Source organism: Chelonoidis abingdonii, chromosome 19, assembly GCF_003597395.2.
Source record: "Chelonoidis abingdonii isolate Lonesome George chromosome 19, CheloAbing_2.0, whole genome shotgun sequence".
In the NCBI taxonomy this organism is placed as follows: domain Eukaryota; kingdom Metazoa; phylum Chordata; order Testudines; family Testudinidae; genus Chelonoidis; species Chelonoidis abingdonii.
The window spans coordinates 2,921,067-2,940,051 of record NC_133787.1 but is presented as its reverse complement, the minus strand read 5'-3'; the positions used below and the strand labels follow the sequence as shown (position 1 = coordinate 2,940,051).

Genomic DNA, 18,985 nt, shown 5'->3' with positions numbered 1-18,985 from the left:
CTGGGCCAGCCCTGCAGCTGGAGACAGAGGCCAGCTTTATTAGAACAGCCCCAGGTCTCGAGTTCGTGTCGCTTAGGCCGGAGAGCTGCTGCACAGCGCGAAAGAACAGGCCTGAACAGAAAAGCCTCTAGGCCTCCGGGAGCTGAGAGCGGGTTGGTACTGGAGCTACCCGGCTTCGTCAGTACTGAGCCGTGGCGGGGCCGACTGGCAGAGCGAAGGGGCATGGGACCGAGATCGTGGCCACGCTGCACCTGCCTGCCCGGGGAAGGCTGCCTCCTGCAGCCGGGCTACAGCGGGAGGCGGGATGGCCCTGGCTAGCGACTGGACACCGAGTCCTAGACCCAGCAGCCACATCTGCCTTCTCCACAGGGCGCATCTCGGCTGTGATTTGGGGGGGCCCACAGCCCTGGCAGAGCACCGCCAGCTCTAGGCAGGACAGACTCTGCGCCACTCAGCTCCCCAGCCCGCTCCCACCAGCGAGTCCCGCAGAGTCCGCTAAGCCGGCCCTATTCCGTCTCAGGGCCGCAAAGCGATGGACTAGGGGAACCCATGGGGAGCGCCCTGCTCCCTCTGGCACAGCCGGGAGAAGCGAGGGGCTCCCTGCGCAGGTGTGCCATCGTGCCCCAGAGGAAGGGGGTGGGGACACGAAGCAGCTGCTTCTGCCCCGCGGCCACGTGTGAGGGAGGGGCTGTTTTACAGGAACTCGGGGCTGTTCCATGGGCAAGGGGCTGGGATGCACCCCAGAGACCCCCACCTGGCTAGACTGCGATGGCTCTGGTGGAGTCAGGGCCCCCGGAGCAGCTGTGCAGGTTGATCTGGCCCCCCCACGCTCCCGCTCCGGTCTGGAAGGGCAGCCCTGGAAGCACTGTCTCTGGAGCATTCGGCAGGTCCTGGCGCCACCTCTGGCCCCCGGCCCTCAGGGGGGTGTCAGCATGGCTGGGATGGGCCGAGCGCCCAGGGGGGCGGTAGAAGACCTGGCAGAACAGCAGCAGCGGGTTCTTTCTCTCAAGCCGCCTGCGGGCTGGAGGCGATGTCGCGCTCACCACTCAGCAGCCAGAAGCTGTGCAGGCTCAGGGCTCGGGCTGCCACAGGAAGATGTGCTCCTGAGCTGCAAAGGATCCCAGCCACCATTAGCGCTACCCTGCCAGGTCGGGCACCGCAGCCCACTGCCAGCCAGTCAGGCAGGCCCCATAGCGACAAAATCCCCACATCCACCCCAGCGTGTCAGCAGCACCAAAACACAGATCCTTACTAGATGAGCCAGAGGACTAACACCATGAGCTAGCAGCAATAGTAAGCTGTTATCCTTTATGTGCACTAACCCCTAGAGGAAGCGCAATGTACACATCACCCCTAGGTCAGGCGTCTCAAACTTCATTGCACCACAACCCCCCTCTGACAACAAAAATTACTGCATGACCCCAGGAGGGGAGACCGAAGCCTGAGCCTGCCTGAGCCCCACCGCATCGCCTGGGGGGCCAAAGCCCGAGCCCCAGTGCCCCGTGAGGTGGGGGCAAAGCTGAAGCTCAAGGGCTCCAGCCCCAGGCGTGGGGCTTATAACCTGAGCCCCACTGCCCAGGGCGGGGGCCCTCAGGCTTCGGCCCCAGGTGGTGGGGCTCAGGTTCGACCCCAGCCGGTGGGGCTCAGGCTTCGGCCCCAGCCCCAGCAAGCCTAAGCAAGCCCTGGTACTCCATGAAAATGGGGTCATGACCCACAGTTTGAGAACCGCTGCCCAAGATAAAATGGTAATTGGGCACCACGTAGCTAGCTTAGCTAGCACACAGACCGGGTAGTGGGGACAGACTGGCAGGTGTGTGCCAGCCAGCACCCGGCTGTGCTCACCCTCCTGCCAACCAGTCCAGACCTGGGCAACCTGGATCAGTTCCCATGGCACCGTTCGGACCCAGAGAAGGGCTGGTTTAAAACTTGGAAATGAATTGTTGGTGGCTAAGGCCAGGGCCTGTTAACCAGACTGGGCACAGGAAGGGCAGCAACTGGGCAAACTACTTCCATGCTGCCCGGCCACCGGGCCTCTTGCAGGGACCAACTCCACGGGTAAGAGGTGGCTCATTCTCTGCCCAGACCACTAATTAGAGTTACCCAGGCCTGGGTTACCTGGGGGCTGCAGGTCAGGGATGAGGGACAGATCTGTGAGGCTGGGAGCCCAGGACAGGGGCTGCACGTTGGGATTGGGGGCACCGGTGGGGCTGGGTGTGAGGAGCCCACGGTTGGCACCTTGGGCTGAAGGGCCTCGGCAGAGCCGTCCCTGTAGGGAGCCCAGCAGGGGCTGAATGTGGGGACCGAGGGGCATCAGCAGAGCTGTCCGGGATGCTGCAGGTCAGGGCTGAGGTGCACTAGCACGGCGCACGGCACACAGGGCTTGCCCAAGCACTAGCCAGCAGCTGGCTCAGAGCCTGCATGCCTCTCCCCATGCAGAACGGGTTACGGGTGAGCAGAAAGGAGGGAAGCTGGGCCACTCACCAAACTGGCAGATGTAGCGGTTTCGGGTCTTGCAGCGCTGGTCGTTCCAGTTGAAGGCGGCCGATGCCTGGAGCTCAACGCAGTTCCCAAACCTGAGACAGAGCAGAGGAAAGTGGTTCCAGGCCTGGGAGGGGAGCATGGGAGCAGGGCATGCAGGAGTCCCAGAGCAGAGGAGAGCAGTCCAAGGCCTGGAAGGGGTGCACATGGTGCAGGAATCTCAGAGCAGAGGAGAGCGGTTCCTGGCCCAGAACGGGAACACAGGGTGCAGGAGTCCCAGAGAAGAGAGGACAGCAGTCCCACGCCCGGGAGAGCAGGAGGTGCAGGAGTCCCAGAGAAGAGAGGACAGAGGTCCCACGCCCGGGAGGGGAACAGGAGGTGCAGGAGTCCCAGAGAAGAAAGGACAGCGGTCCCACGCCCGGAGGGGAGCAGGAGGTGCAGGAGTCCCAGAGAAGAAAGGACAGCGGTCCCACGCCCAGGAGGGGAGCACGTGGTGCAGAAGTCCCCGAGCATAGAGGAGAGCGGGTCCTGGCCCAGAATAGGAGGAGGGGGTGTAGGAATCCCAGAGCAGAGGACAGCTGTCCCAAGCCCGGGAGGGGAGCAGGAGGTGCAGGGGTCCCAGAGAAGAGAGGATAGTGGTTCCACGCCCGGGAGGGGAGCAGGGGGGGCAGGAGCCTAGGGCACAGAGAAGCACAGTCCGAGATCCGGGAGGGGAGCAGGAGGTGCAGGGGTCCCAGAGAAGAGAGGACAGTGGTCCCACGCCCGGGAGGGGAGCAGGGGGTGCAGGAGCCTAGGGCACAGAGAAGCACAGTCCGAGGTCCGGGAGGGGAACAGGAGGTGCAGGGGTCCCGGAGAAGAGAGGACAGTGGTCACACGCCAGAAGAGCACGGGGTGCAGGAGACCCTATACAAGGATTGTAAATCTAGGGCAGGGACCAGCTATTCTGTGTTCATACAGTGCTTGACACACTGGGGTCTTGGGCCATGACTGGTGTTTCTAGGTTCTCCTGCACTGCAGTGAAGAAATATTGACAGGTGCCGCCGGCAGGCTCTGTGTCACTGGGCCTCGGGACCGAGCGGGAGCAGCAGAAGCACGGCCATGGGTCTCCGTGCCCCTGCCCGGATCACTTACCGCTGGCTGTCTGGCTGGCCGAACGCGAAGCTGGTGAAGGAGTACTGGGCGCCCGTGTCCCAGCGGAACAAATCCTTGGATGTTTTATAGGTCAGACCTAAACGAGAGAGCACAGAGGATGTCCTGGGGCTCCAGTCCACACAGGCACAGCAGCAGCCATGCACCACCACAGAGCTGGGTCTGAGTCTTATCACACAGGTCCCCACTGGCTGCATCTCTGCCGAGGAGCTGTCCATGTGAGTCAGCAGCCCCATTAGCACAGCAACCGCAGTGCCATGAACCTTGAGGGATCCGTGCCCCTGCTGCTGAGCTGTGTGTCACGAGCCCCACGCTGCTAGCAGCGATTCTCCATTAGCTCAGGTGACTTTGGAGCAGTGGAATCAGTTCTGTCCCTGCTGCCATCAGGAAGTTAAGATTGTATCACACTCCCAGTTCTGAATTTGCCTGCACTGCAAAGCCGCACGTGGGCTCTGCTGACTCAAACAGCAGGAGCTGCACGCTCAATGCCTCTTGGCGAGCTGCATGGCAGCCTCTGGGCTAGGTACCAGTGCTCTGTGTCCGGCCCCTAGAGCGATGGGGCCCATCCCCATTTCGACCTCCCTCACCCTCAGAGGGCATTGCATTGCGAATGCCCCACAGGCCAGCCCCCATGGAGGGCACAGTGTGGCAGCTGTAGCTGGGTGTGGCTTCCCGGCCTCCTACTTGAATCAGACTCCTGCAGCTGTTTCTGCTGCTCACCCACCCTTTCCGCTCCACGTCCCCTCTCCCTCTGAGCCACCATCTCCCAGACTGTCAGCGAGTAACTTCGACCCAGTCCCAACAGCGAGGGCAGGTGCCTACAGGCTGAGGTGGCAAGATGTCCTAAGTTCTAATTCCAGCTCCTGTGGTGAACCCTGGCAAGTCGGAGCCCTGCAATGCCTTGGTTTCCCCAATTGTGAAACACAGATGCCTCCCTCCTGGGGGGCTGGGGAGGGTTAATGGTCTGCGGAAGAACTAAGGATTATCAGACAGCAGCACTTCCATCCGCAGCCTGAGGGAGAACAGCCCCATGAACAACCCTGCCCCTAGGAAACAACAGCAACCGAGTTCGTTAATTAGCTCCTGTCTGCAGAGCACTTTGACGATGACACACTCTATGGAAATGCCAGGATTTAGGGCATGTGATCCGGAAAGTGGGGCTGGATGTTACTGTACCCTACGTGATGCCCTACAATCGGAGCGAGGACTTTTCAAAGCTGGAAAGACGAGACTCCCGCCTTTGGACACTGCACAGAGCTCTGCGCCTGCCTCGGGATCCTGCCAGGGTCACCTTGCACTCTGCCAGCAGAGCTAGGACAGACTGTATCATCCTTTCTCCAGCCCGGGACCCAGCCTGCAAGGTCTCTAGGGCCACGCTCACCTCCTCCTTGCCTCTGGAAAGTCCTGTCCCAGCCCTGGGGCTGCAGCTGTCCTTCAGCAGCAAAAACTGCAGTCACTCACCGATCCAGAAGTTCCGGGTTTCAAAATCCGGTTCTGTCACCTCATTGGTGGGTTCCAAACGCCCCAGGTAAAAGGCCAGAATATCTTGCACTTTCTGATTTGTGATCTGGGCCAGCATGGCTCCTTTCTCCTGCAGGGGATCAGACCCAGACAGCTCAAATCAAAAAATCCATCCAGCCGGCACAACAGGCTAATCCTGCCCTTCAGCCACAGTTTAGACCCTGCAACCCAGACGGGCCAGTCCCCCATCTGTGCACTTCTCCCATGTAACCCGAATCCATTCCAGGGAGGCAGAGGAGTCCAGTTCCCCAGCATCTTCTCTTCCACAGGGAACAAGGGACTGAAAGCTCTAGGGTGACCAGACAGCAAATGTGAAAAATCTGGTCACCCTAGAAAGCTCCCACTAGCACTGAGTCTGCTGCGCCGGCGTGAACACGGCCCATGAGAGCCCAGAAGCTGGCTTGCTTTGTTCTCATGGAACAGCCACTCGATAGAGCGACACTTGCTCTCCCAGCTGATTGTCACCTCTGTGGGCAGATTAACTCCTCGGGGCTCCGAGCTGGTGCTCTCTGTCTATCGCCTGCGCCAGGTGCGCACGAAGCGCTCGGGACACTGGTCTGAGGGATCAAAGCCAAGACCCTGCCTGCAAATGGAGAGGAAATTTCCAGCCACCTACGAGGTGGCTTTCAGCTTCCAGTGCTGTGGCAGGGGCTGGCCTGGGCTGTTCGCTCCCAAACCCCTGCCATAGAAGAGGGCTCGGGCTGCGACACGCGGCAGCCAAACCAGACTGGACGCTCCCCCTAGGGCCACTCAGGAGTGAAATCAATGGAATGGTCTGCGGGGGCAAGAGCCTGGGGGTGGGGGAAGGGCTGGCCTGACGCATCTTGCTGTGTGCTGCATCTGGCCGCCCTTGCAGATCTCCAATCCTGCAGCCTGTCCCCGCGGCTCACCAGGGTCAATGATCAGCTCGGAAATGCTCCCGCAGTCCAGAGTGGCTCATGACACCCAGCCCTGCTCCTGGGGTGTGCTGTCCCCCCACAGAAAGCCATTAACAAGCCTGCTCAAGGGGGGCTCTTCTAGCTACACTGCAGAGGCTGTTTGAGCCAGAGGCCCCAGGTTCAAGCCTTTCTGCCAGGACCTATAGGACTAGCACCGGGGGCTACAGAACGTGGGCCGGCTGCCACTCCCACACCACCGCCAGGCCAGCCAGAGCCCCAGCCCCGGAGCACTGCTGAGAGCAGGCGCCGCGGGAAGTATTGCCCTGATTGGCCCATGCTCCCTATGTGACCCGGGAGGGTGGCCAGCAGGCTGTCTGGCCTGCTGTGACTCCAGACCCCATCCTGCTGCCTGTTCTCCAGCCTCTGAGGCAGCTTCGCTCTGACCCTTGCTCTTACTGACCTCGGCGATTGCTCCCATCCCCGTGCCTGGTGGCTGTCCTTAGCATGTGGACACAGCCCAGCCATGACCAGCAGGCCATGCTGCCTGCACCCTGCTCTCTTTCATCCGCCCAGGGGCATCAGGTAACATTTGCTCACAATCCGGCAATTCAGAAACCACCGCAGTTCGTATGGTGCCCGGCACGCGCCCCGCCTGTGCCATGCAGTGGTTCCGAGGAGTCGCTGGAGACTGCCTGGGGTCCCGAGTGAATCCAGATCCCTGCGTTCCTTATAAAACGTGGGGCCTTGGGGACTGAAGAGACCACAGGGCTGGTGGAAAAGAGGGAAGCCCCCTCCCCAAAGTGTGTTAGCGCAAGCTCCAGTGCCGTGCAGGTGAATCCCAGCTTGGATTTCATTCCCCTGTCCCCAGACTGAAATATTATCGAATGCGGCTTCCTAAGCAACGCACTAGCTCTGTGTGCATGAGTGAGTGAGGCTGCCCTCTACTGGACACCCCACAGAAAAGGTAAGAGACCTACTACTCCTAGCAGCTGAGGCGCTCTCCTTTAGTTCAAGCAGTTGTGGCCTGTGTTTTGGGACTGGAAGGAGCAGGGTCTAGCCCTGGTTTCTGGCTCTCTCTGGGAACTGGGTCTTGCCTGCAGCACATGGGTTACCTGGCATTTTATTTTGGCTCCATAGTACGTGTCTGCCTCAGAGGAAACCATGAAGCAGTCCCCGTCTATCCTCAGGTCGCACGTGTGGAAAGGGAACTGAACCTTCGCTGTGAGAGGAGAGAGAGGAAAGGATCAGTCCCTGCTTTAACCCCCAGGGACTCTGCCTGCAGGAGAGAAAGCAGAGCCCTCTACACGTGCCAGTCCGGTCACTCAGCAGGCAGACTCTCACCTGTAACTGGGGTTGCCAACCCTCCAGAACTGGCCTGCAGCCTCTAGCAATTACAGATTAAACTTTAATGAAAGATTATGTCATGTGATGAAACCTACAGGAACATGTAACACCCCCCCCCCCAACTCTCCTCAGCCCAGCAAGCCAGGGGTGCAGGAAATGGAACCGGAAGGATTAGGATCATGCACTGCTCGGGTCTCCCCACAGGGCGTCACTCTTACACCAGGCATTACTCCGGCCCAGCAGCCTTTGCATCAGGCAGGTCAGCACCTCTTAAAGGAGCCCGCACTGGTAGTCAGACATTTGGGGGAAGTTTGTTCAGACTTCCCATGAGTGCGGCACCATTCAGCCGCTGCCCTTGGGCAGCCAGGGGGGTTCATTTAACAGCAGCACGTATCCCCTGGACTATGTTGTTCAGCTCTGCCCTCACCCCCAACGCCACCTGCACAGAGACCTGGGGTTCCCATAGGGCACTGCCCCAGTCTCGCTGTTTCCAAACATGCACTGAATGGCACCAAGATCTTCCGCCTCCGACCCGGCCAGCGATGGGCCAGCTAGCCCGAGCAGGTCCAGCCCCAGCTGGGAAGCATCGCATCTGCAACTTGGTCTCATTGCTAGCCAGCAGCTGGGACCGGGAGGGAGACAGGAGGCGAGACTATGAAGCCGTCTCCAGAACTGGGAGGGACGAGCAGAAGAGCGACAAATTACAACCAAGCAGCCCCCTTGCCGCACAGCAGAGGCACCCCCTCCCTCGGAGTCATTTACTCCTTTGCAAAGTGCGGGGCGAACTGGGAGCGTTTAACACTCTCTCACGCAGCCAGGAAAAGTGCGACACAAGGTGCTGGCCTGGGTGATCGGGCCCAGGGAGGGGCCCAAGCCTGGCAGTGCATTGATGCCAGCAAGACAAGAGCAGCATGCAGCAAGGACCCCTTCCCTTGAGTAATTCTGTGCTCACCTGGCCACGCACTGGAGAGCACACGGCGCAATCCTGGGCTAGCACCAGCTGGCTCCAAGCAGGCCTGCCCCATTCTAGGATCTGCTACCCTCGTAACCCTAGCCACATAGGGAACCCATTGGAACCCCTCTGCCTGGGCCAGGGGGACGTCTGCCAGGATCCACGTCTGGCCCTGGCCGCTCTTGGCGCGGGGGCTGATTATAAACAGCCACTGAAAATGAGTTTGAACTCAGGGGCAAAGCCATGGCTACAGTTGTATGTACCCGATGCTGAATATGGGCAGGCCCCCCACACCCCACCAGTCCCGGACTCTGCCCCACACAGGGTGCAATGGACGTCATTTGCTCAGCCTGGGATTGAAGAAAGCTAAAGAACCACAAAGGGGCACAACTGATGCCACAACCTAGTTGTCTGCAGTCCTGGGCCCCCAGGGAGCTCGGAAACCCCAGCAAAGGGGCCAAGTGCTGAAAGCAGAGGCTGGGCTGAACTGCAGCCTCCCTTAGCGACCAGCTTGCGAACCAGGGTCAGCAGCCAGCTTGGCGGTGCCCAGGCTGGAACGGCCTCGGGGCGCAGCCTGGGAGGGGACAGAGAGTGTGGGGGCTGCACCAGGCTTGGACTACAGCTGTCCGTTTCCAGAGGACGCAGGGGAACCGCTCAGCCCCGCAGCAGCTGGGGCACACGTAACTGAGCCGGACTCACTGCCACACTCTGCTCCGCCGTAGCCGATGTCACAGAGGCAGGAACATTCCTCCTCCCTGAACCTTCCATGGAGACACTGGATGCTGCATTTCACTGGAAGAAAATTGGGCAGTTAGTCTGCAGCCTGGCCTGGCGCTGGCTCCCCAGCCCCCCGGCAGCGTCCCAGTGGAGCCAGCACAAGCTCTTAAACACCTTGGCAAGCACCACAGACACACTGTGTGCTCTGCAACGCACACGGGTGCATGATGGTGACACCACATGGGGGACACAGCCTGAATGGGTCACACACGTCTGTACACATACATTGTACGGGACACACAAACACACACTGCCTGTGGGGGACGGAACACACATCCTGCATGGGTCATGTGTGCACATACATATTTCATGGGACATACACACTGTATGAGCCATGTGCACTCTCATGCCTACATACACGCACACACACTGCATGGGCCATGCACACGCACCCATCACATAGGACACCCACCCACCGCCGCATGGGACACACACACACATCCTGCGTGGGACACACACACACACATACACATTGCACGGGACACACACACACACATACATACACATTGCATGGGACACAGACACCCCCCCCATAGGTGCCCACACCCACACCCACCACCGCATGGGCATGCACACACATACACACATACACACACCCCGCATGGGTGCACACATACACACAGACACACACAAAAATCCTGCAAAGGACACATAACCACAGCACATGGGGGACACACACACACACACACACACCCTGCATGGGACACACACACACACGTACACACACACCCCGCATGGGACACACACACACACTGCATGGGACACAGACACTCCCCCGCATGGGCGCACACACCCACACCGCATGGGGGGGACACACATACACGCACACCCCGCATAGGACACACACACACACACACATTGCATGGGACACAGACACCCCCCCCATGGGCGCGCACACCCACAGCCACACACCACATGGGTGCGCACACACATACACACACACACCCCACATGGGCGCACACATAGACTCAGACACCCACAAAAATCCTGCAAAGGACACATAACCAGAGCGCATGGGACACACACACACACTCCGCATGGGACACACACACACACCCCGCATAGGACACCCACCCACCGCTGCATGGGACACACACACACCCCCCACATGGGACACACACACACATACACACACACACCCCGCATGGGACACAGACACCCACCCCCAGCATGGCCGTGCACACACATACACACACACAAAACCCGCATGGGCACGCACACACACACACAAATCCTGCAAAGGACATGCATGCACACAGCATGGGACACCCCCCCCACATGAGCGCGCGCACACCCGCACACACACCCTCCCCCCCCGCAAAGGACACACATGCACACAGCATGATGGAGGCAGTGGTAGCCACTCCATAGTCAAGGCTGAGCCCGGATTTCCATCCCAAGCCATATTTCCATCCTTTGCGCCCACCGTGGATGGGAAATGAGCCGATGGGTCTGCAGATTGGGAAGCTTCGAACAGGGCCCAGGGAATTTGGGAGCTGCTGGGATCTAGGTGTGTATTTGCTCTGCATTCCCATGTGCCCTACAAACCGCATTCTTTTCCTCAGTGTCGGATGCTACATTGGCCCTCATGTGGCCAGCAGTGATGGGTCCCTGGGACCCAGTCCTCATACTCAGATGCAGCCACCAGCATGGGGCAGTATCACATCCTGAGCCATTCCAGGGGAGGGTTATCTAGGAATTGTCATCCACATGCTGGGAGCCACAGAGGGTACATCTACTCTGCAAGGCAAGACCCACAGCAGCGCGTCCCAGAGCCTGGGATCAACTGACTCAGGTTTGTAGGGCTCAGATTGTAGGGCTTATAGCAGTGTAGACATGAATAGTGTGTGCATGTGCCTCAGTTTCCCTGTGTGCTGCATGTTTAAGAAGGTGGTGGGAGAGGGGTTGTTACAGAGGACGGAGAAGAGAGGGCCCCAGTGACCTGTTTACCTGGGACAGAAGATAGAGGACAAAGGAGCTGTTGGGGGATGATATAGGATGATTGGCGGCTGGACAGGTCAAAGAGATCAGTCAGAGCCCACCTGGATGCAGGAGAGACCTAGATGTACTATGCTGAGGGTTGCTAGGCCCAAGGGCCTGGACAGTTTCCTATGCTGTGTTCAGACATTCAATAAACCCTCCTGTTTTACGCTGCCTGAGAGTCACTCTGGTCTAGATATCAGGGTTGCACTATTCCCTCTGGGAGTGGAGGCCCTGAGGGTCCAGAAAGAGTGGAAGCCCTGAAGGGGCCCATGGTGAGAAACAGCTGTACAGGCCTGAAGGCTCAACCCCCCCCAAGAAGGACTGTCATACTGCAGGGGATTCTTGCATACTGCATTCAGACCATACAGAGCTGTGAGTGCGAGCTCTGTGAGTCCGTGACAACGTGGTAGCAGAGGATGGTTGGCGGATGCACTCTGTAGAGAGTTGGCTGTGAGCACAGGCACTTTGCAGTGAGTGGCTGCCAGCGATAAAACAAGGGAATTGAAGGAACCAGCGCAGAAATGGCCTACAACCCTCCCCACATCTGTGCAGGGAAAGAGGGCAAAGAGCGTTGTGAGGCTCACCTAGGAGCAACTGATTGCCCAGCTGGTAGAGAGTGACCAGTCCACGGAACAAATTCCAGATCCCAGCGGGGCTTCTGGGATGCCCGGAGAGCCTGGGAGTAGCAGGAGGGTATGGTTCCCCAGCCTGGGTTCCCCTCAGTGGAGGTGAAGAGATGGAAACCGGAGCTAAGAGTGAAGGAGCTGGAGCCGGAGGAGCGGAGGCTAGCAACTTGCTCAGAGCAGCAAAAACATGAATTAGAGTTGGAGGAGGCGCAGGTCAAGAGGACTTGTGGTGGGGTAAGTGGGGAAGGACCCCAAGATGCCTGTTCGGCAGGAAGCCCAGATTCCAAAGTCTGCCCGGTGTAACAGGGGAGGGCTATCGGTGCAGACCTCCCGGCCTGGGAGAAGGCTGGTGATTTGAACCAGACTGACCCTGCAGACAGGCACAGCTGTCTCACCCTCCTCCTTGGTCCCAAGGCCACAGGGGTGTTCAGCCAAATGGACAGTGCAGAGACTGGAGACTATGAAGGTTCAAACAGGCTTTGCCGCTTTCATTTGAATGGACACCTGAGACAGATAGGAAAAGATTCCAGGGTGTACGAGAAACCCTGGGCATCACGTACAAGGAAGTCACCACCCTGCTGGGAAAATCTCTCAGCAAGGGGGAAACGGTGCAGAGAATGTGTATAATCTGGCTGGATTGGGGCAGCTGTAGGATATCTGCCCTCAGAAGCCCAAAGCCCTGCAAAGTGCAGGTACGTTGGCAGACTTGAGGTTATGGACAGCAGACAGGGTGTGGGAGAGAGACCCACGTCGGGGACTTGAAGGGGGAGTCACCCAGAGACCTCTCAGAGGTGAGACTCCAGGAAGCCCAGAAATGCTGGAGCAGGCAGACCCCTTCCATGGCACCTGTGGGACCTGAGATGTCATTATTGCGGGCAAAAGGATGCAAAGTGGTGTCATGCCCAAAGACACAGGAAATTTTTGCCCAAGAGACCCCTTGAAGGGTTAATAGGTGATGGGAAGACAGCTGGTAATGCAGGCTCGGAGAGGGAGCTGTGTGCCTGTCCCTTCAGAGGAAGCAGTCACCCAGCCAGCTCCTGGGGCAGAACTGGCCAGGGAGGAGTGGCAGATGGGCTTCCCTCCAAGCCCAGCAGATATGTCTGCTTGTACCGCCTGGGCTCAGGCCCCTGTGATCCCCAGGGGGAGCGGCAGGTGGGGGTCAATGGGGAGACATTCACGGAGTGAAGAGATTCTGGGATAGAGACTCTTGTGGGTGTGGCAACCTCACCAGCTGCTGAGAGGCTGCATAACTTGGGGAAAGCTTCCTAATGGCAGCCATTCACCTCCTGTGCAGACAGAGACACAGGAAGGATGGGGGGGCTGGTAGCCAGGGTCCTTCAGCACATCAGCTTTGACGTACTCTTGGGAAGTGACTGTGTCTCTTTAAGACAAGATCCAGACCCCATGCCAGTAACAGCCAAAGATCTGAACCCAGAGATCGGAAGGAGCCAGTGAGCCTGTGAATGGCCCCGGCAGGGAGGAGGGGAAGTCTCCCTTGGCTAGTAGCACAAGGGAAGATCTCCAAGGCTCAAGTCTGCAGCCAGGCTCCTGGAGCTGAGTGGGACATCAGCCCTGCACTGAGGAGAGGTGGATCAAGCTGGCTCTGATGCGGTAGCCAAAGCAGTGGGCTTGCTCCCTGCCCTCACTGGGACACGGGTGCTGGTGGTGGCCGAACCCCCAGTTAAGATCTTGTAGTGAGGATACATCTGAATGGGGGCCCCAAAGAGGTTGGTGCAGGGTCAGCTCCCTGCAGAGATGCTGATGGGAGATGGATTGAAGAACTGGCCAGATGGTGCCCTGGTCTTTGCCTGTGGCTGAGCTCAGGGAGGGGCACTTGGCCTGGCACCGGCAATCCACTCAGCAGGCGGGTGTGGAACCTCCAGTGCGGGGAAGGGAGTTGCCAGGGACAGGGCTTAACAGGGCTGAGACCAAGGGGGAAACTAAGGCACAGCAGCTGAATTCCAGACCTAGCCGCAGAAAGATCCCACCTGGAAGAAGCAGGTTTTGCAAGATCCTGGGGAAGGATCACAGGGAAGGATCCAGGTGAAAGGACCCTGTACCAGGAAAGGGCTCTCCAAGGGAGAACTGACCCTTAGGGGATCAGAAGGCTGGTGGTCCCCCAGAAGTACCACTGGGGGGGGTTGTCCCTTCTTCTAAATATCAGGGAGTTCAGCGCACCCGGTGAGAGCTGCTGCAGAACATTTACTGCCCCGGAAATTCCCACGGATCCACCCTTTTGAGTTGGTGCATGGAAGGAGAGGGAGGGGACCCCTGGAGTTGATGAGAAACAAATGGGGAATCGGTGGTGGATTCTGAACTGTCGTTCTGGGGAAAGCTCCCTGAGCTCTTGGGTTTGGCCAGGAAGAACCTAGCTGGGGCCCAGGAACTGCGAAAGGGCTGGGACGACAACGTGCCTGATCGGGGACTGGAAGAGGGGTCTCAGCTCAGTGCAAAGAGCCTGGGGACAACCCTGGGAAATCAGCAACCAGCTGAAGGAGGTGAGTCATGTGCTGGAGCTGCCCACCTGGACATACTGGAGCTGTACTTTGGGGGTGTGGGGGGGCAGAGGAAGGAGAAGGGGAAAGAGAATCTCTCTCCTAAGCCAGGAGCCAATGCTTGTGACGTTATTGATATAAAGTGGGACCATATAGAACATGGGTTGCAACCAAGGTCCTGTAGTGGCACCAAATCCTATGTAAAGGGGGTCATGTAAGGTGTCTAAGACCAGGTTACGGGTTACTGGTTATAATTATGCTGTCTGTATGTCTGTATCATTTTTGTAGTTGAAGTTATGAATATTGGCTGTATACTGTCTATATTTCAAACTTGTGCTGTGTTACTGGGAAAGATCCCAGACAAGTTGGTGTCAGCTCAGCTACCCTGCTTGATGGCCATTAGGACCATTAATATCACAATTGACCCATGGATGAGAAGCAAGTTCTACCTGTTGACTCAGCAGGGTGGTGCAAAACTGGCCCATTGACTCTAAACTCCTTTTGTGCCTGTATACTTTCATAGTAGGATACTAAAGGTCTTTAACACTACTGGTAAAAAGCCTATATAAGGCATAGTCATGCCTTCACCTCCATTTGGTCTTACAATCCTGCTTTCTTTATCCTGGAGATTTTGCTTACAAGCTGATGCTCTGAGAAAGGACTGAATGAACCACACCAGCTGTGGATGTTTCAGAACTTGATTTAACCCAATCCAACAAAACCATGCAGTTTATTCCACCTGCACAAGCCGATAAGAAATTTTGCCATCACTGTATTAATGATTCATTTAACCAATTCTAGCTCTCATCTCTATCTTTTTCCTTTTATGAATAACCTTTTTAGATTTTAGTTCAAAAGGATGGCAACAGCGTATTTGTGGAAAATCTGATGTATATATATGGACTGGTCTGGGGCTTGTCCTTGGATTCAGAGAGAACTTTTCTTCTTACTGGGGTGTGGTTCTTCAATAACCAAGCTCATCCCCAGACGAGTGGCACTAGTGGTTGATCCTGGGAGACTGGTTAGTGGTCTAAAGAAATTGCTTGTGTGACTTGTGGTTGGCCAGTGGGGTGAAACCGAAGTCATTTTTGTCTGGCTGGTTTGGTTTGCCTTAGAGGTGGAAAAACCCCAGCCTTGGGCTGTGACTGCCCTGTTTGAGCAATTGGTCCTGATTTGGCACTCTCAGTTGGGTCCCGCCAGAACCACATCGTCACAACGCTCTGCTGGAATAACCTCCCCTCTCTGACCAGCTAACCCCTGCCTGCCAGCAGAGATCAGAGGGGCTGCGTTTGTACCCACAGCCGGGCCTGGACTCACTAATCTAGCTGTCCATGGGGGGAGAGGAGATGTCTCCCATTCACAGTCACCAGGGGAAAAGCCTGGGATCCAGAAAGACAGATCAGTGACAAGCTGGCGTTAGGGGTGATCCAGGCTCCTCCAGCCCAGGGCCTCCCCGTGGGATTTTTGTAGTGTTTTACATGAATAGTGTGTGCTTGCCTCAGTTTCCCTGCATGCTGCATGTTTAACAAGGTGGAGGGAGAGGGTTTGTTGTTGCAGAGGACCAGGTGTGACCTCGCCTGGCAGCCAGGACCCCCGGACAACAGTGTGGAGATGGGGGTACCCCAGTGACTGGTGACCTGGTGACCGAGAGGCTCAGCCCAGCTTGGAAGGCAGCTGGTTCTGGCCAGCGGGAGGACAAACCCCTGAGGAGAGAGGACTCCGATGACCTGACCAACCAGTTCCAGCCAGAGGGGGAACAAAGGATGGAGGAGAGAGAGCCCCAGTGACCTGTTTACCTGGGATGGAAGACAAAGGACAGGGGAGGAGCTGTTGGGGGAGATGATATCGGGTGATCGGCTGGAAAGAGGGGGCTGCCAGACTAGGGAGAGAGAGCAGCCAGAGTCCCCTGGATCCGGGATAGACTTAGATGTACTGTGGTGAAGGAGGCCAGGCCTGAAGGCCCAGAGAGTTTCCTGTGCTGGGTTCAGATGCTCAATAAACCCTCCTGTTCTATGCTGGCTGAGAGTCACTCTGGTGCCCTCTGGGTGAGGAGGCCCCAGGGGTCCAGAGCGAGTGGACTCCAGTCCCTGAGGGGGCCCACGGCGAGAGACAGGCTGCTGAAGGCTCAGAGAGGTGCAGTTCCAGGACATGGAGGGGCCTATGGCTAAACCCCCGAGAGTGGACCCCCGAGAAGGGCTGTTGCACTGAAGGGGGTTCCCCCCAGGGACCGTACGGAGCTGAGAGAGAGCACGAGTCCTGTGAGTCCATGACAGGACGTGCCTGTCTGGGCTGGAGCCCGGATTCATGGGTGTGTGGGGGGGTGTCTCGGAGCCCAGGCTCCAGCCCGAGTGGGAATGGCTACACTGATCTGGGCTCAGACTTGCTGCCATGGGTTTTGTATTGTGGCAGAGACGTACCCAGGGAGCAGGAAGGGGCTGGGCTAGATAAGCCAGTTCCATGATTCCTGGGACACCTCAGGACTGATTTCTGCTGTTCTCAAGGGTCCCTGCAGAAATCCTCAGGATAAGAGAACCTGGGGGATGTCCCAGGGGACCAGCCCCTTTAAGAGGGAGCTGGTAAACCTGTGACTGGTCAGCTGCCTCCCAGCTGAGCTAGAGAGAGGGTACCTGGGCCATAGCAAGGAGAAACTGAGGCAGCTGGTTGGCCAGGAAGGGCAAGGGGGAGCTGCCTGACCGCAGAAGCAGCGGAGAGATGGTGGAGGGAGGAAGCTGCAGGAGAGCAGTAATGGAGCTGTTGGCGGTGAGTGCTAGGAAGGCTCGTGAGGTCTGGCCCAGTTGCAGGAAAGCTTGTGCAGTGACCCCTATGAACAAGCAAGCCGGGCCCACAAGCCAGGGGCTGCCTCTGCAGAGAAGTGCCCAGGAGCAGGGGCAGGGCTCACCGGCAGGGAGGCCTGGGCAGTAGGACGCTGTGGGGAGCTGTCTGGCAGAAGAGCGAGTGGGGGCTGCAGGAGGCACTCAGGAGCACAGGGCTGGTCTGGGAGGGAGGTTCCCTGGGCAGGGGTAGGACTGACAGGCAGGGAGGCCTGGAGGAGGAGTGGCACGCTGCAGGGAGCCTCTCCCAGGGACACTGGCATGGGGCTGCAGGAGAGATGTGGAACTTGGAGCTCTTGGGTGGGGCCCTGAAACGGGAGCCAAGGAACTGCGGCAGGTGGTTAGTGACTGTCGAGTGGGTGACCTTGGACAGCGACCCCTGAACAAGAGTGAAGGCTGCTGCACGGTAACAGTGGCTGGTGCTGGGGTTGGGAAGGGCCTGTCTGTACCACGAGGGATCTGTGGACTGACTATGTGTATGAATTAAAGGGGCTCAGTTTGCTGCTGAGACACAATATTTCTTTGCATGGCTGGATGAAGGGGAAACTGAGGCAAGACTACAGTGGGTTCTTGGGCTAGCAAAGGGTGAGGAGACTAATTTGGTTTTTGGGCGCAGGTGAGTGCGGCAGGAGTGTCTCCCTTCACCACATCAGGCTGCTGCACTGGCCCAATACAGGGGTTCCCTGCCCCGCTCTCCTTGCAACACGGAAATAAGCCCTACAAGGATGTTGTTGCAGTTCTCAAAGCAAAGCCAATGTTAGCTACCTCCAGGCAACCCTCAGGGGATCGTAAACTTAGAAGAAACAAAAACAGTGGGAAGGAGCAAAATGCACAGATAGGGCAGGCAAATGCCTGTAACTGCCCCTTGAAGAGACTCCAGCCTCTGATCTCCAGTGCTGCTCACTCCATCCCCGCCACTTCATCCTGAAAATGCTTCTGCTGCGCAGCCCCACGCAGCCCCCGGGCACAGCACTCCACACACAAGACTGTAATGCAACACAACAACCATGCAATGCAGGCGTCTCACCCGTGGCACCGATGGCAAGAGGCATCCCTGTGCACCCTGCACACACCCATGCCAGCCGGCTCTCTCACCTTGGCAGTACCGGCCCGTGTACCCTGGCAGGCAGTCGCAGTGGCAGGTGCTCATGTTCAACCGCCCGTCGTTCCTGCAGGTCATCCGACAGGGGTTCCTGGGGACCTCTGATCAAACAAAAAGCACAAGGCAGCTGTAAGATGGCAGGGCAGGGGAACTAGCATAATCTAAGTTCAAGTGAAGGTAGTGGGCTGAGGGGGAGCAGGGCAGGGGGGAGCTGGCACTCACCACACAGCCCCCCACTGTGATCCCACGACTTGAAGCATCCGGAGCATCCTGAGGTGCAGAGTGAACACCAGGCTCCTTTCTTGTAAGGGACGATCGTCTTCCCATTCATCTCCCAGTTCCCCCTGGGGGTGGAACAGACAGACATGGAACCGCAGGGCCAGGGGGCCCCTTTCCAGCCCAGCCCAGGGGCCACATGGGTTGTTCCCAGGCAGCTGGTCCTATTGCAGTCGGAGGCTCGGCCACAGCTCCCCACCTCCTTTGCTCCACCGCTGGAGCTGGGCGACCAGCCTGTGAGCTGCACAGGCTGCAGTCAGCCCCTAATGCTTAATGGAAGGGAGTGCAGCATCTTCTGCCCAGGCAAGGCTGGCCAGCTGATTAGCCCCACCCACTTTCTGCTTCCAACCCCACCTACTTTAATAATAAGCCACACCCACCATCCTCTCCCCTGGGGCCAAGTCTTACCTTCTTTCATTGTAAGCCCCACCCACCTTTTACTTCCTGTGGGCCAAGCCCCACCTACTATTATCTTAAGCCCCACCCATTTTCTACTTCCATTGACAGACTCTTCCGCCCACCTTCTACTTCTGTAGGGCCAGGTTCCGCCTACTATGATAAGCTCCACCCACT

General features: G+C 58.0%; 1 protein-coding gene across 1 annotated transcript in view; it reads right to left on the bottom strand.

The window, feature by feature from the left end:
• Nucleotides 1-437: 437 nt before the first annotated feature.
• Nucleotides 438-18,985, bottom strand: part of CLEC18C (C-type lectin domain family 18 member C) — a 30,374-nt gene continuing 11,826 nt past the window's right edge. The window contains exons 5-12 of the mRNA XM_032795397.2: nucleotides 18,359-18,480; nucleotides 18,130-18,237; nucleotides 9,022-9,114; nucleotides 7,139-7,245; nucleotides 5,089-5,218; nucleotides 3,610-3,706; nucleotides 2,482-2,573; nucleotides 438-1,108 (exon numbers count right to left, since the gene is read on the bottom strand). Of these exons, the coding sequence (XP_032651288.1) occupies nucleotides 1,071-1,108; nucleotides 2,482-2,573; nucleotides 3,610-3,706; nucleotides 5,089-5,218; nucleotides 7,139-7,245; nucleotides 9,022-9,114; nucleotides 18,130-18,237; nucleotides 18,359-18,480 (787 nt within the window). The 3' untranslated portion in view covers nucleotides 438-1,070. The remainder of the gene's footprint in view (nucleotides 1,109-2,481; nucleotides 2,574-3,609; nucleotides 3,707-5,088; nucleotides 5,219-7,138; nucleotides 7,246-9,021; nucleotides 9,115-18,129; nucleotides 18,238-18,358; nucleotides 18,481-18,985) is intronic.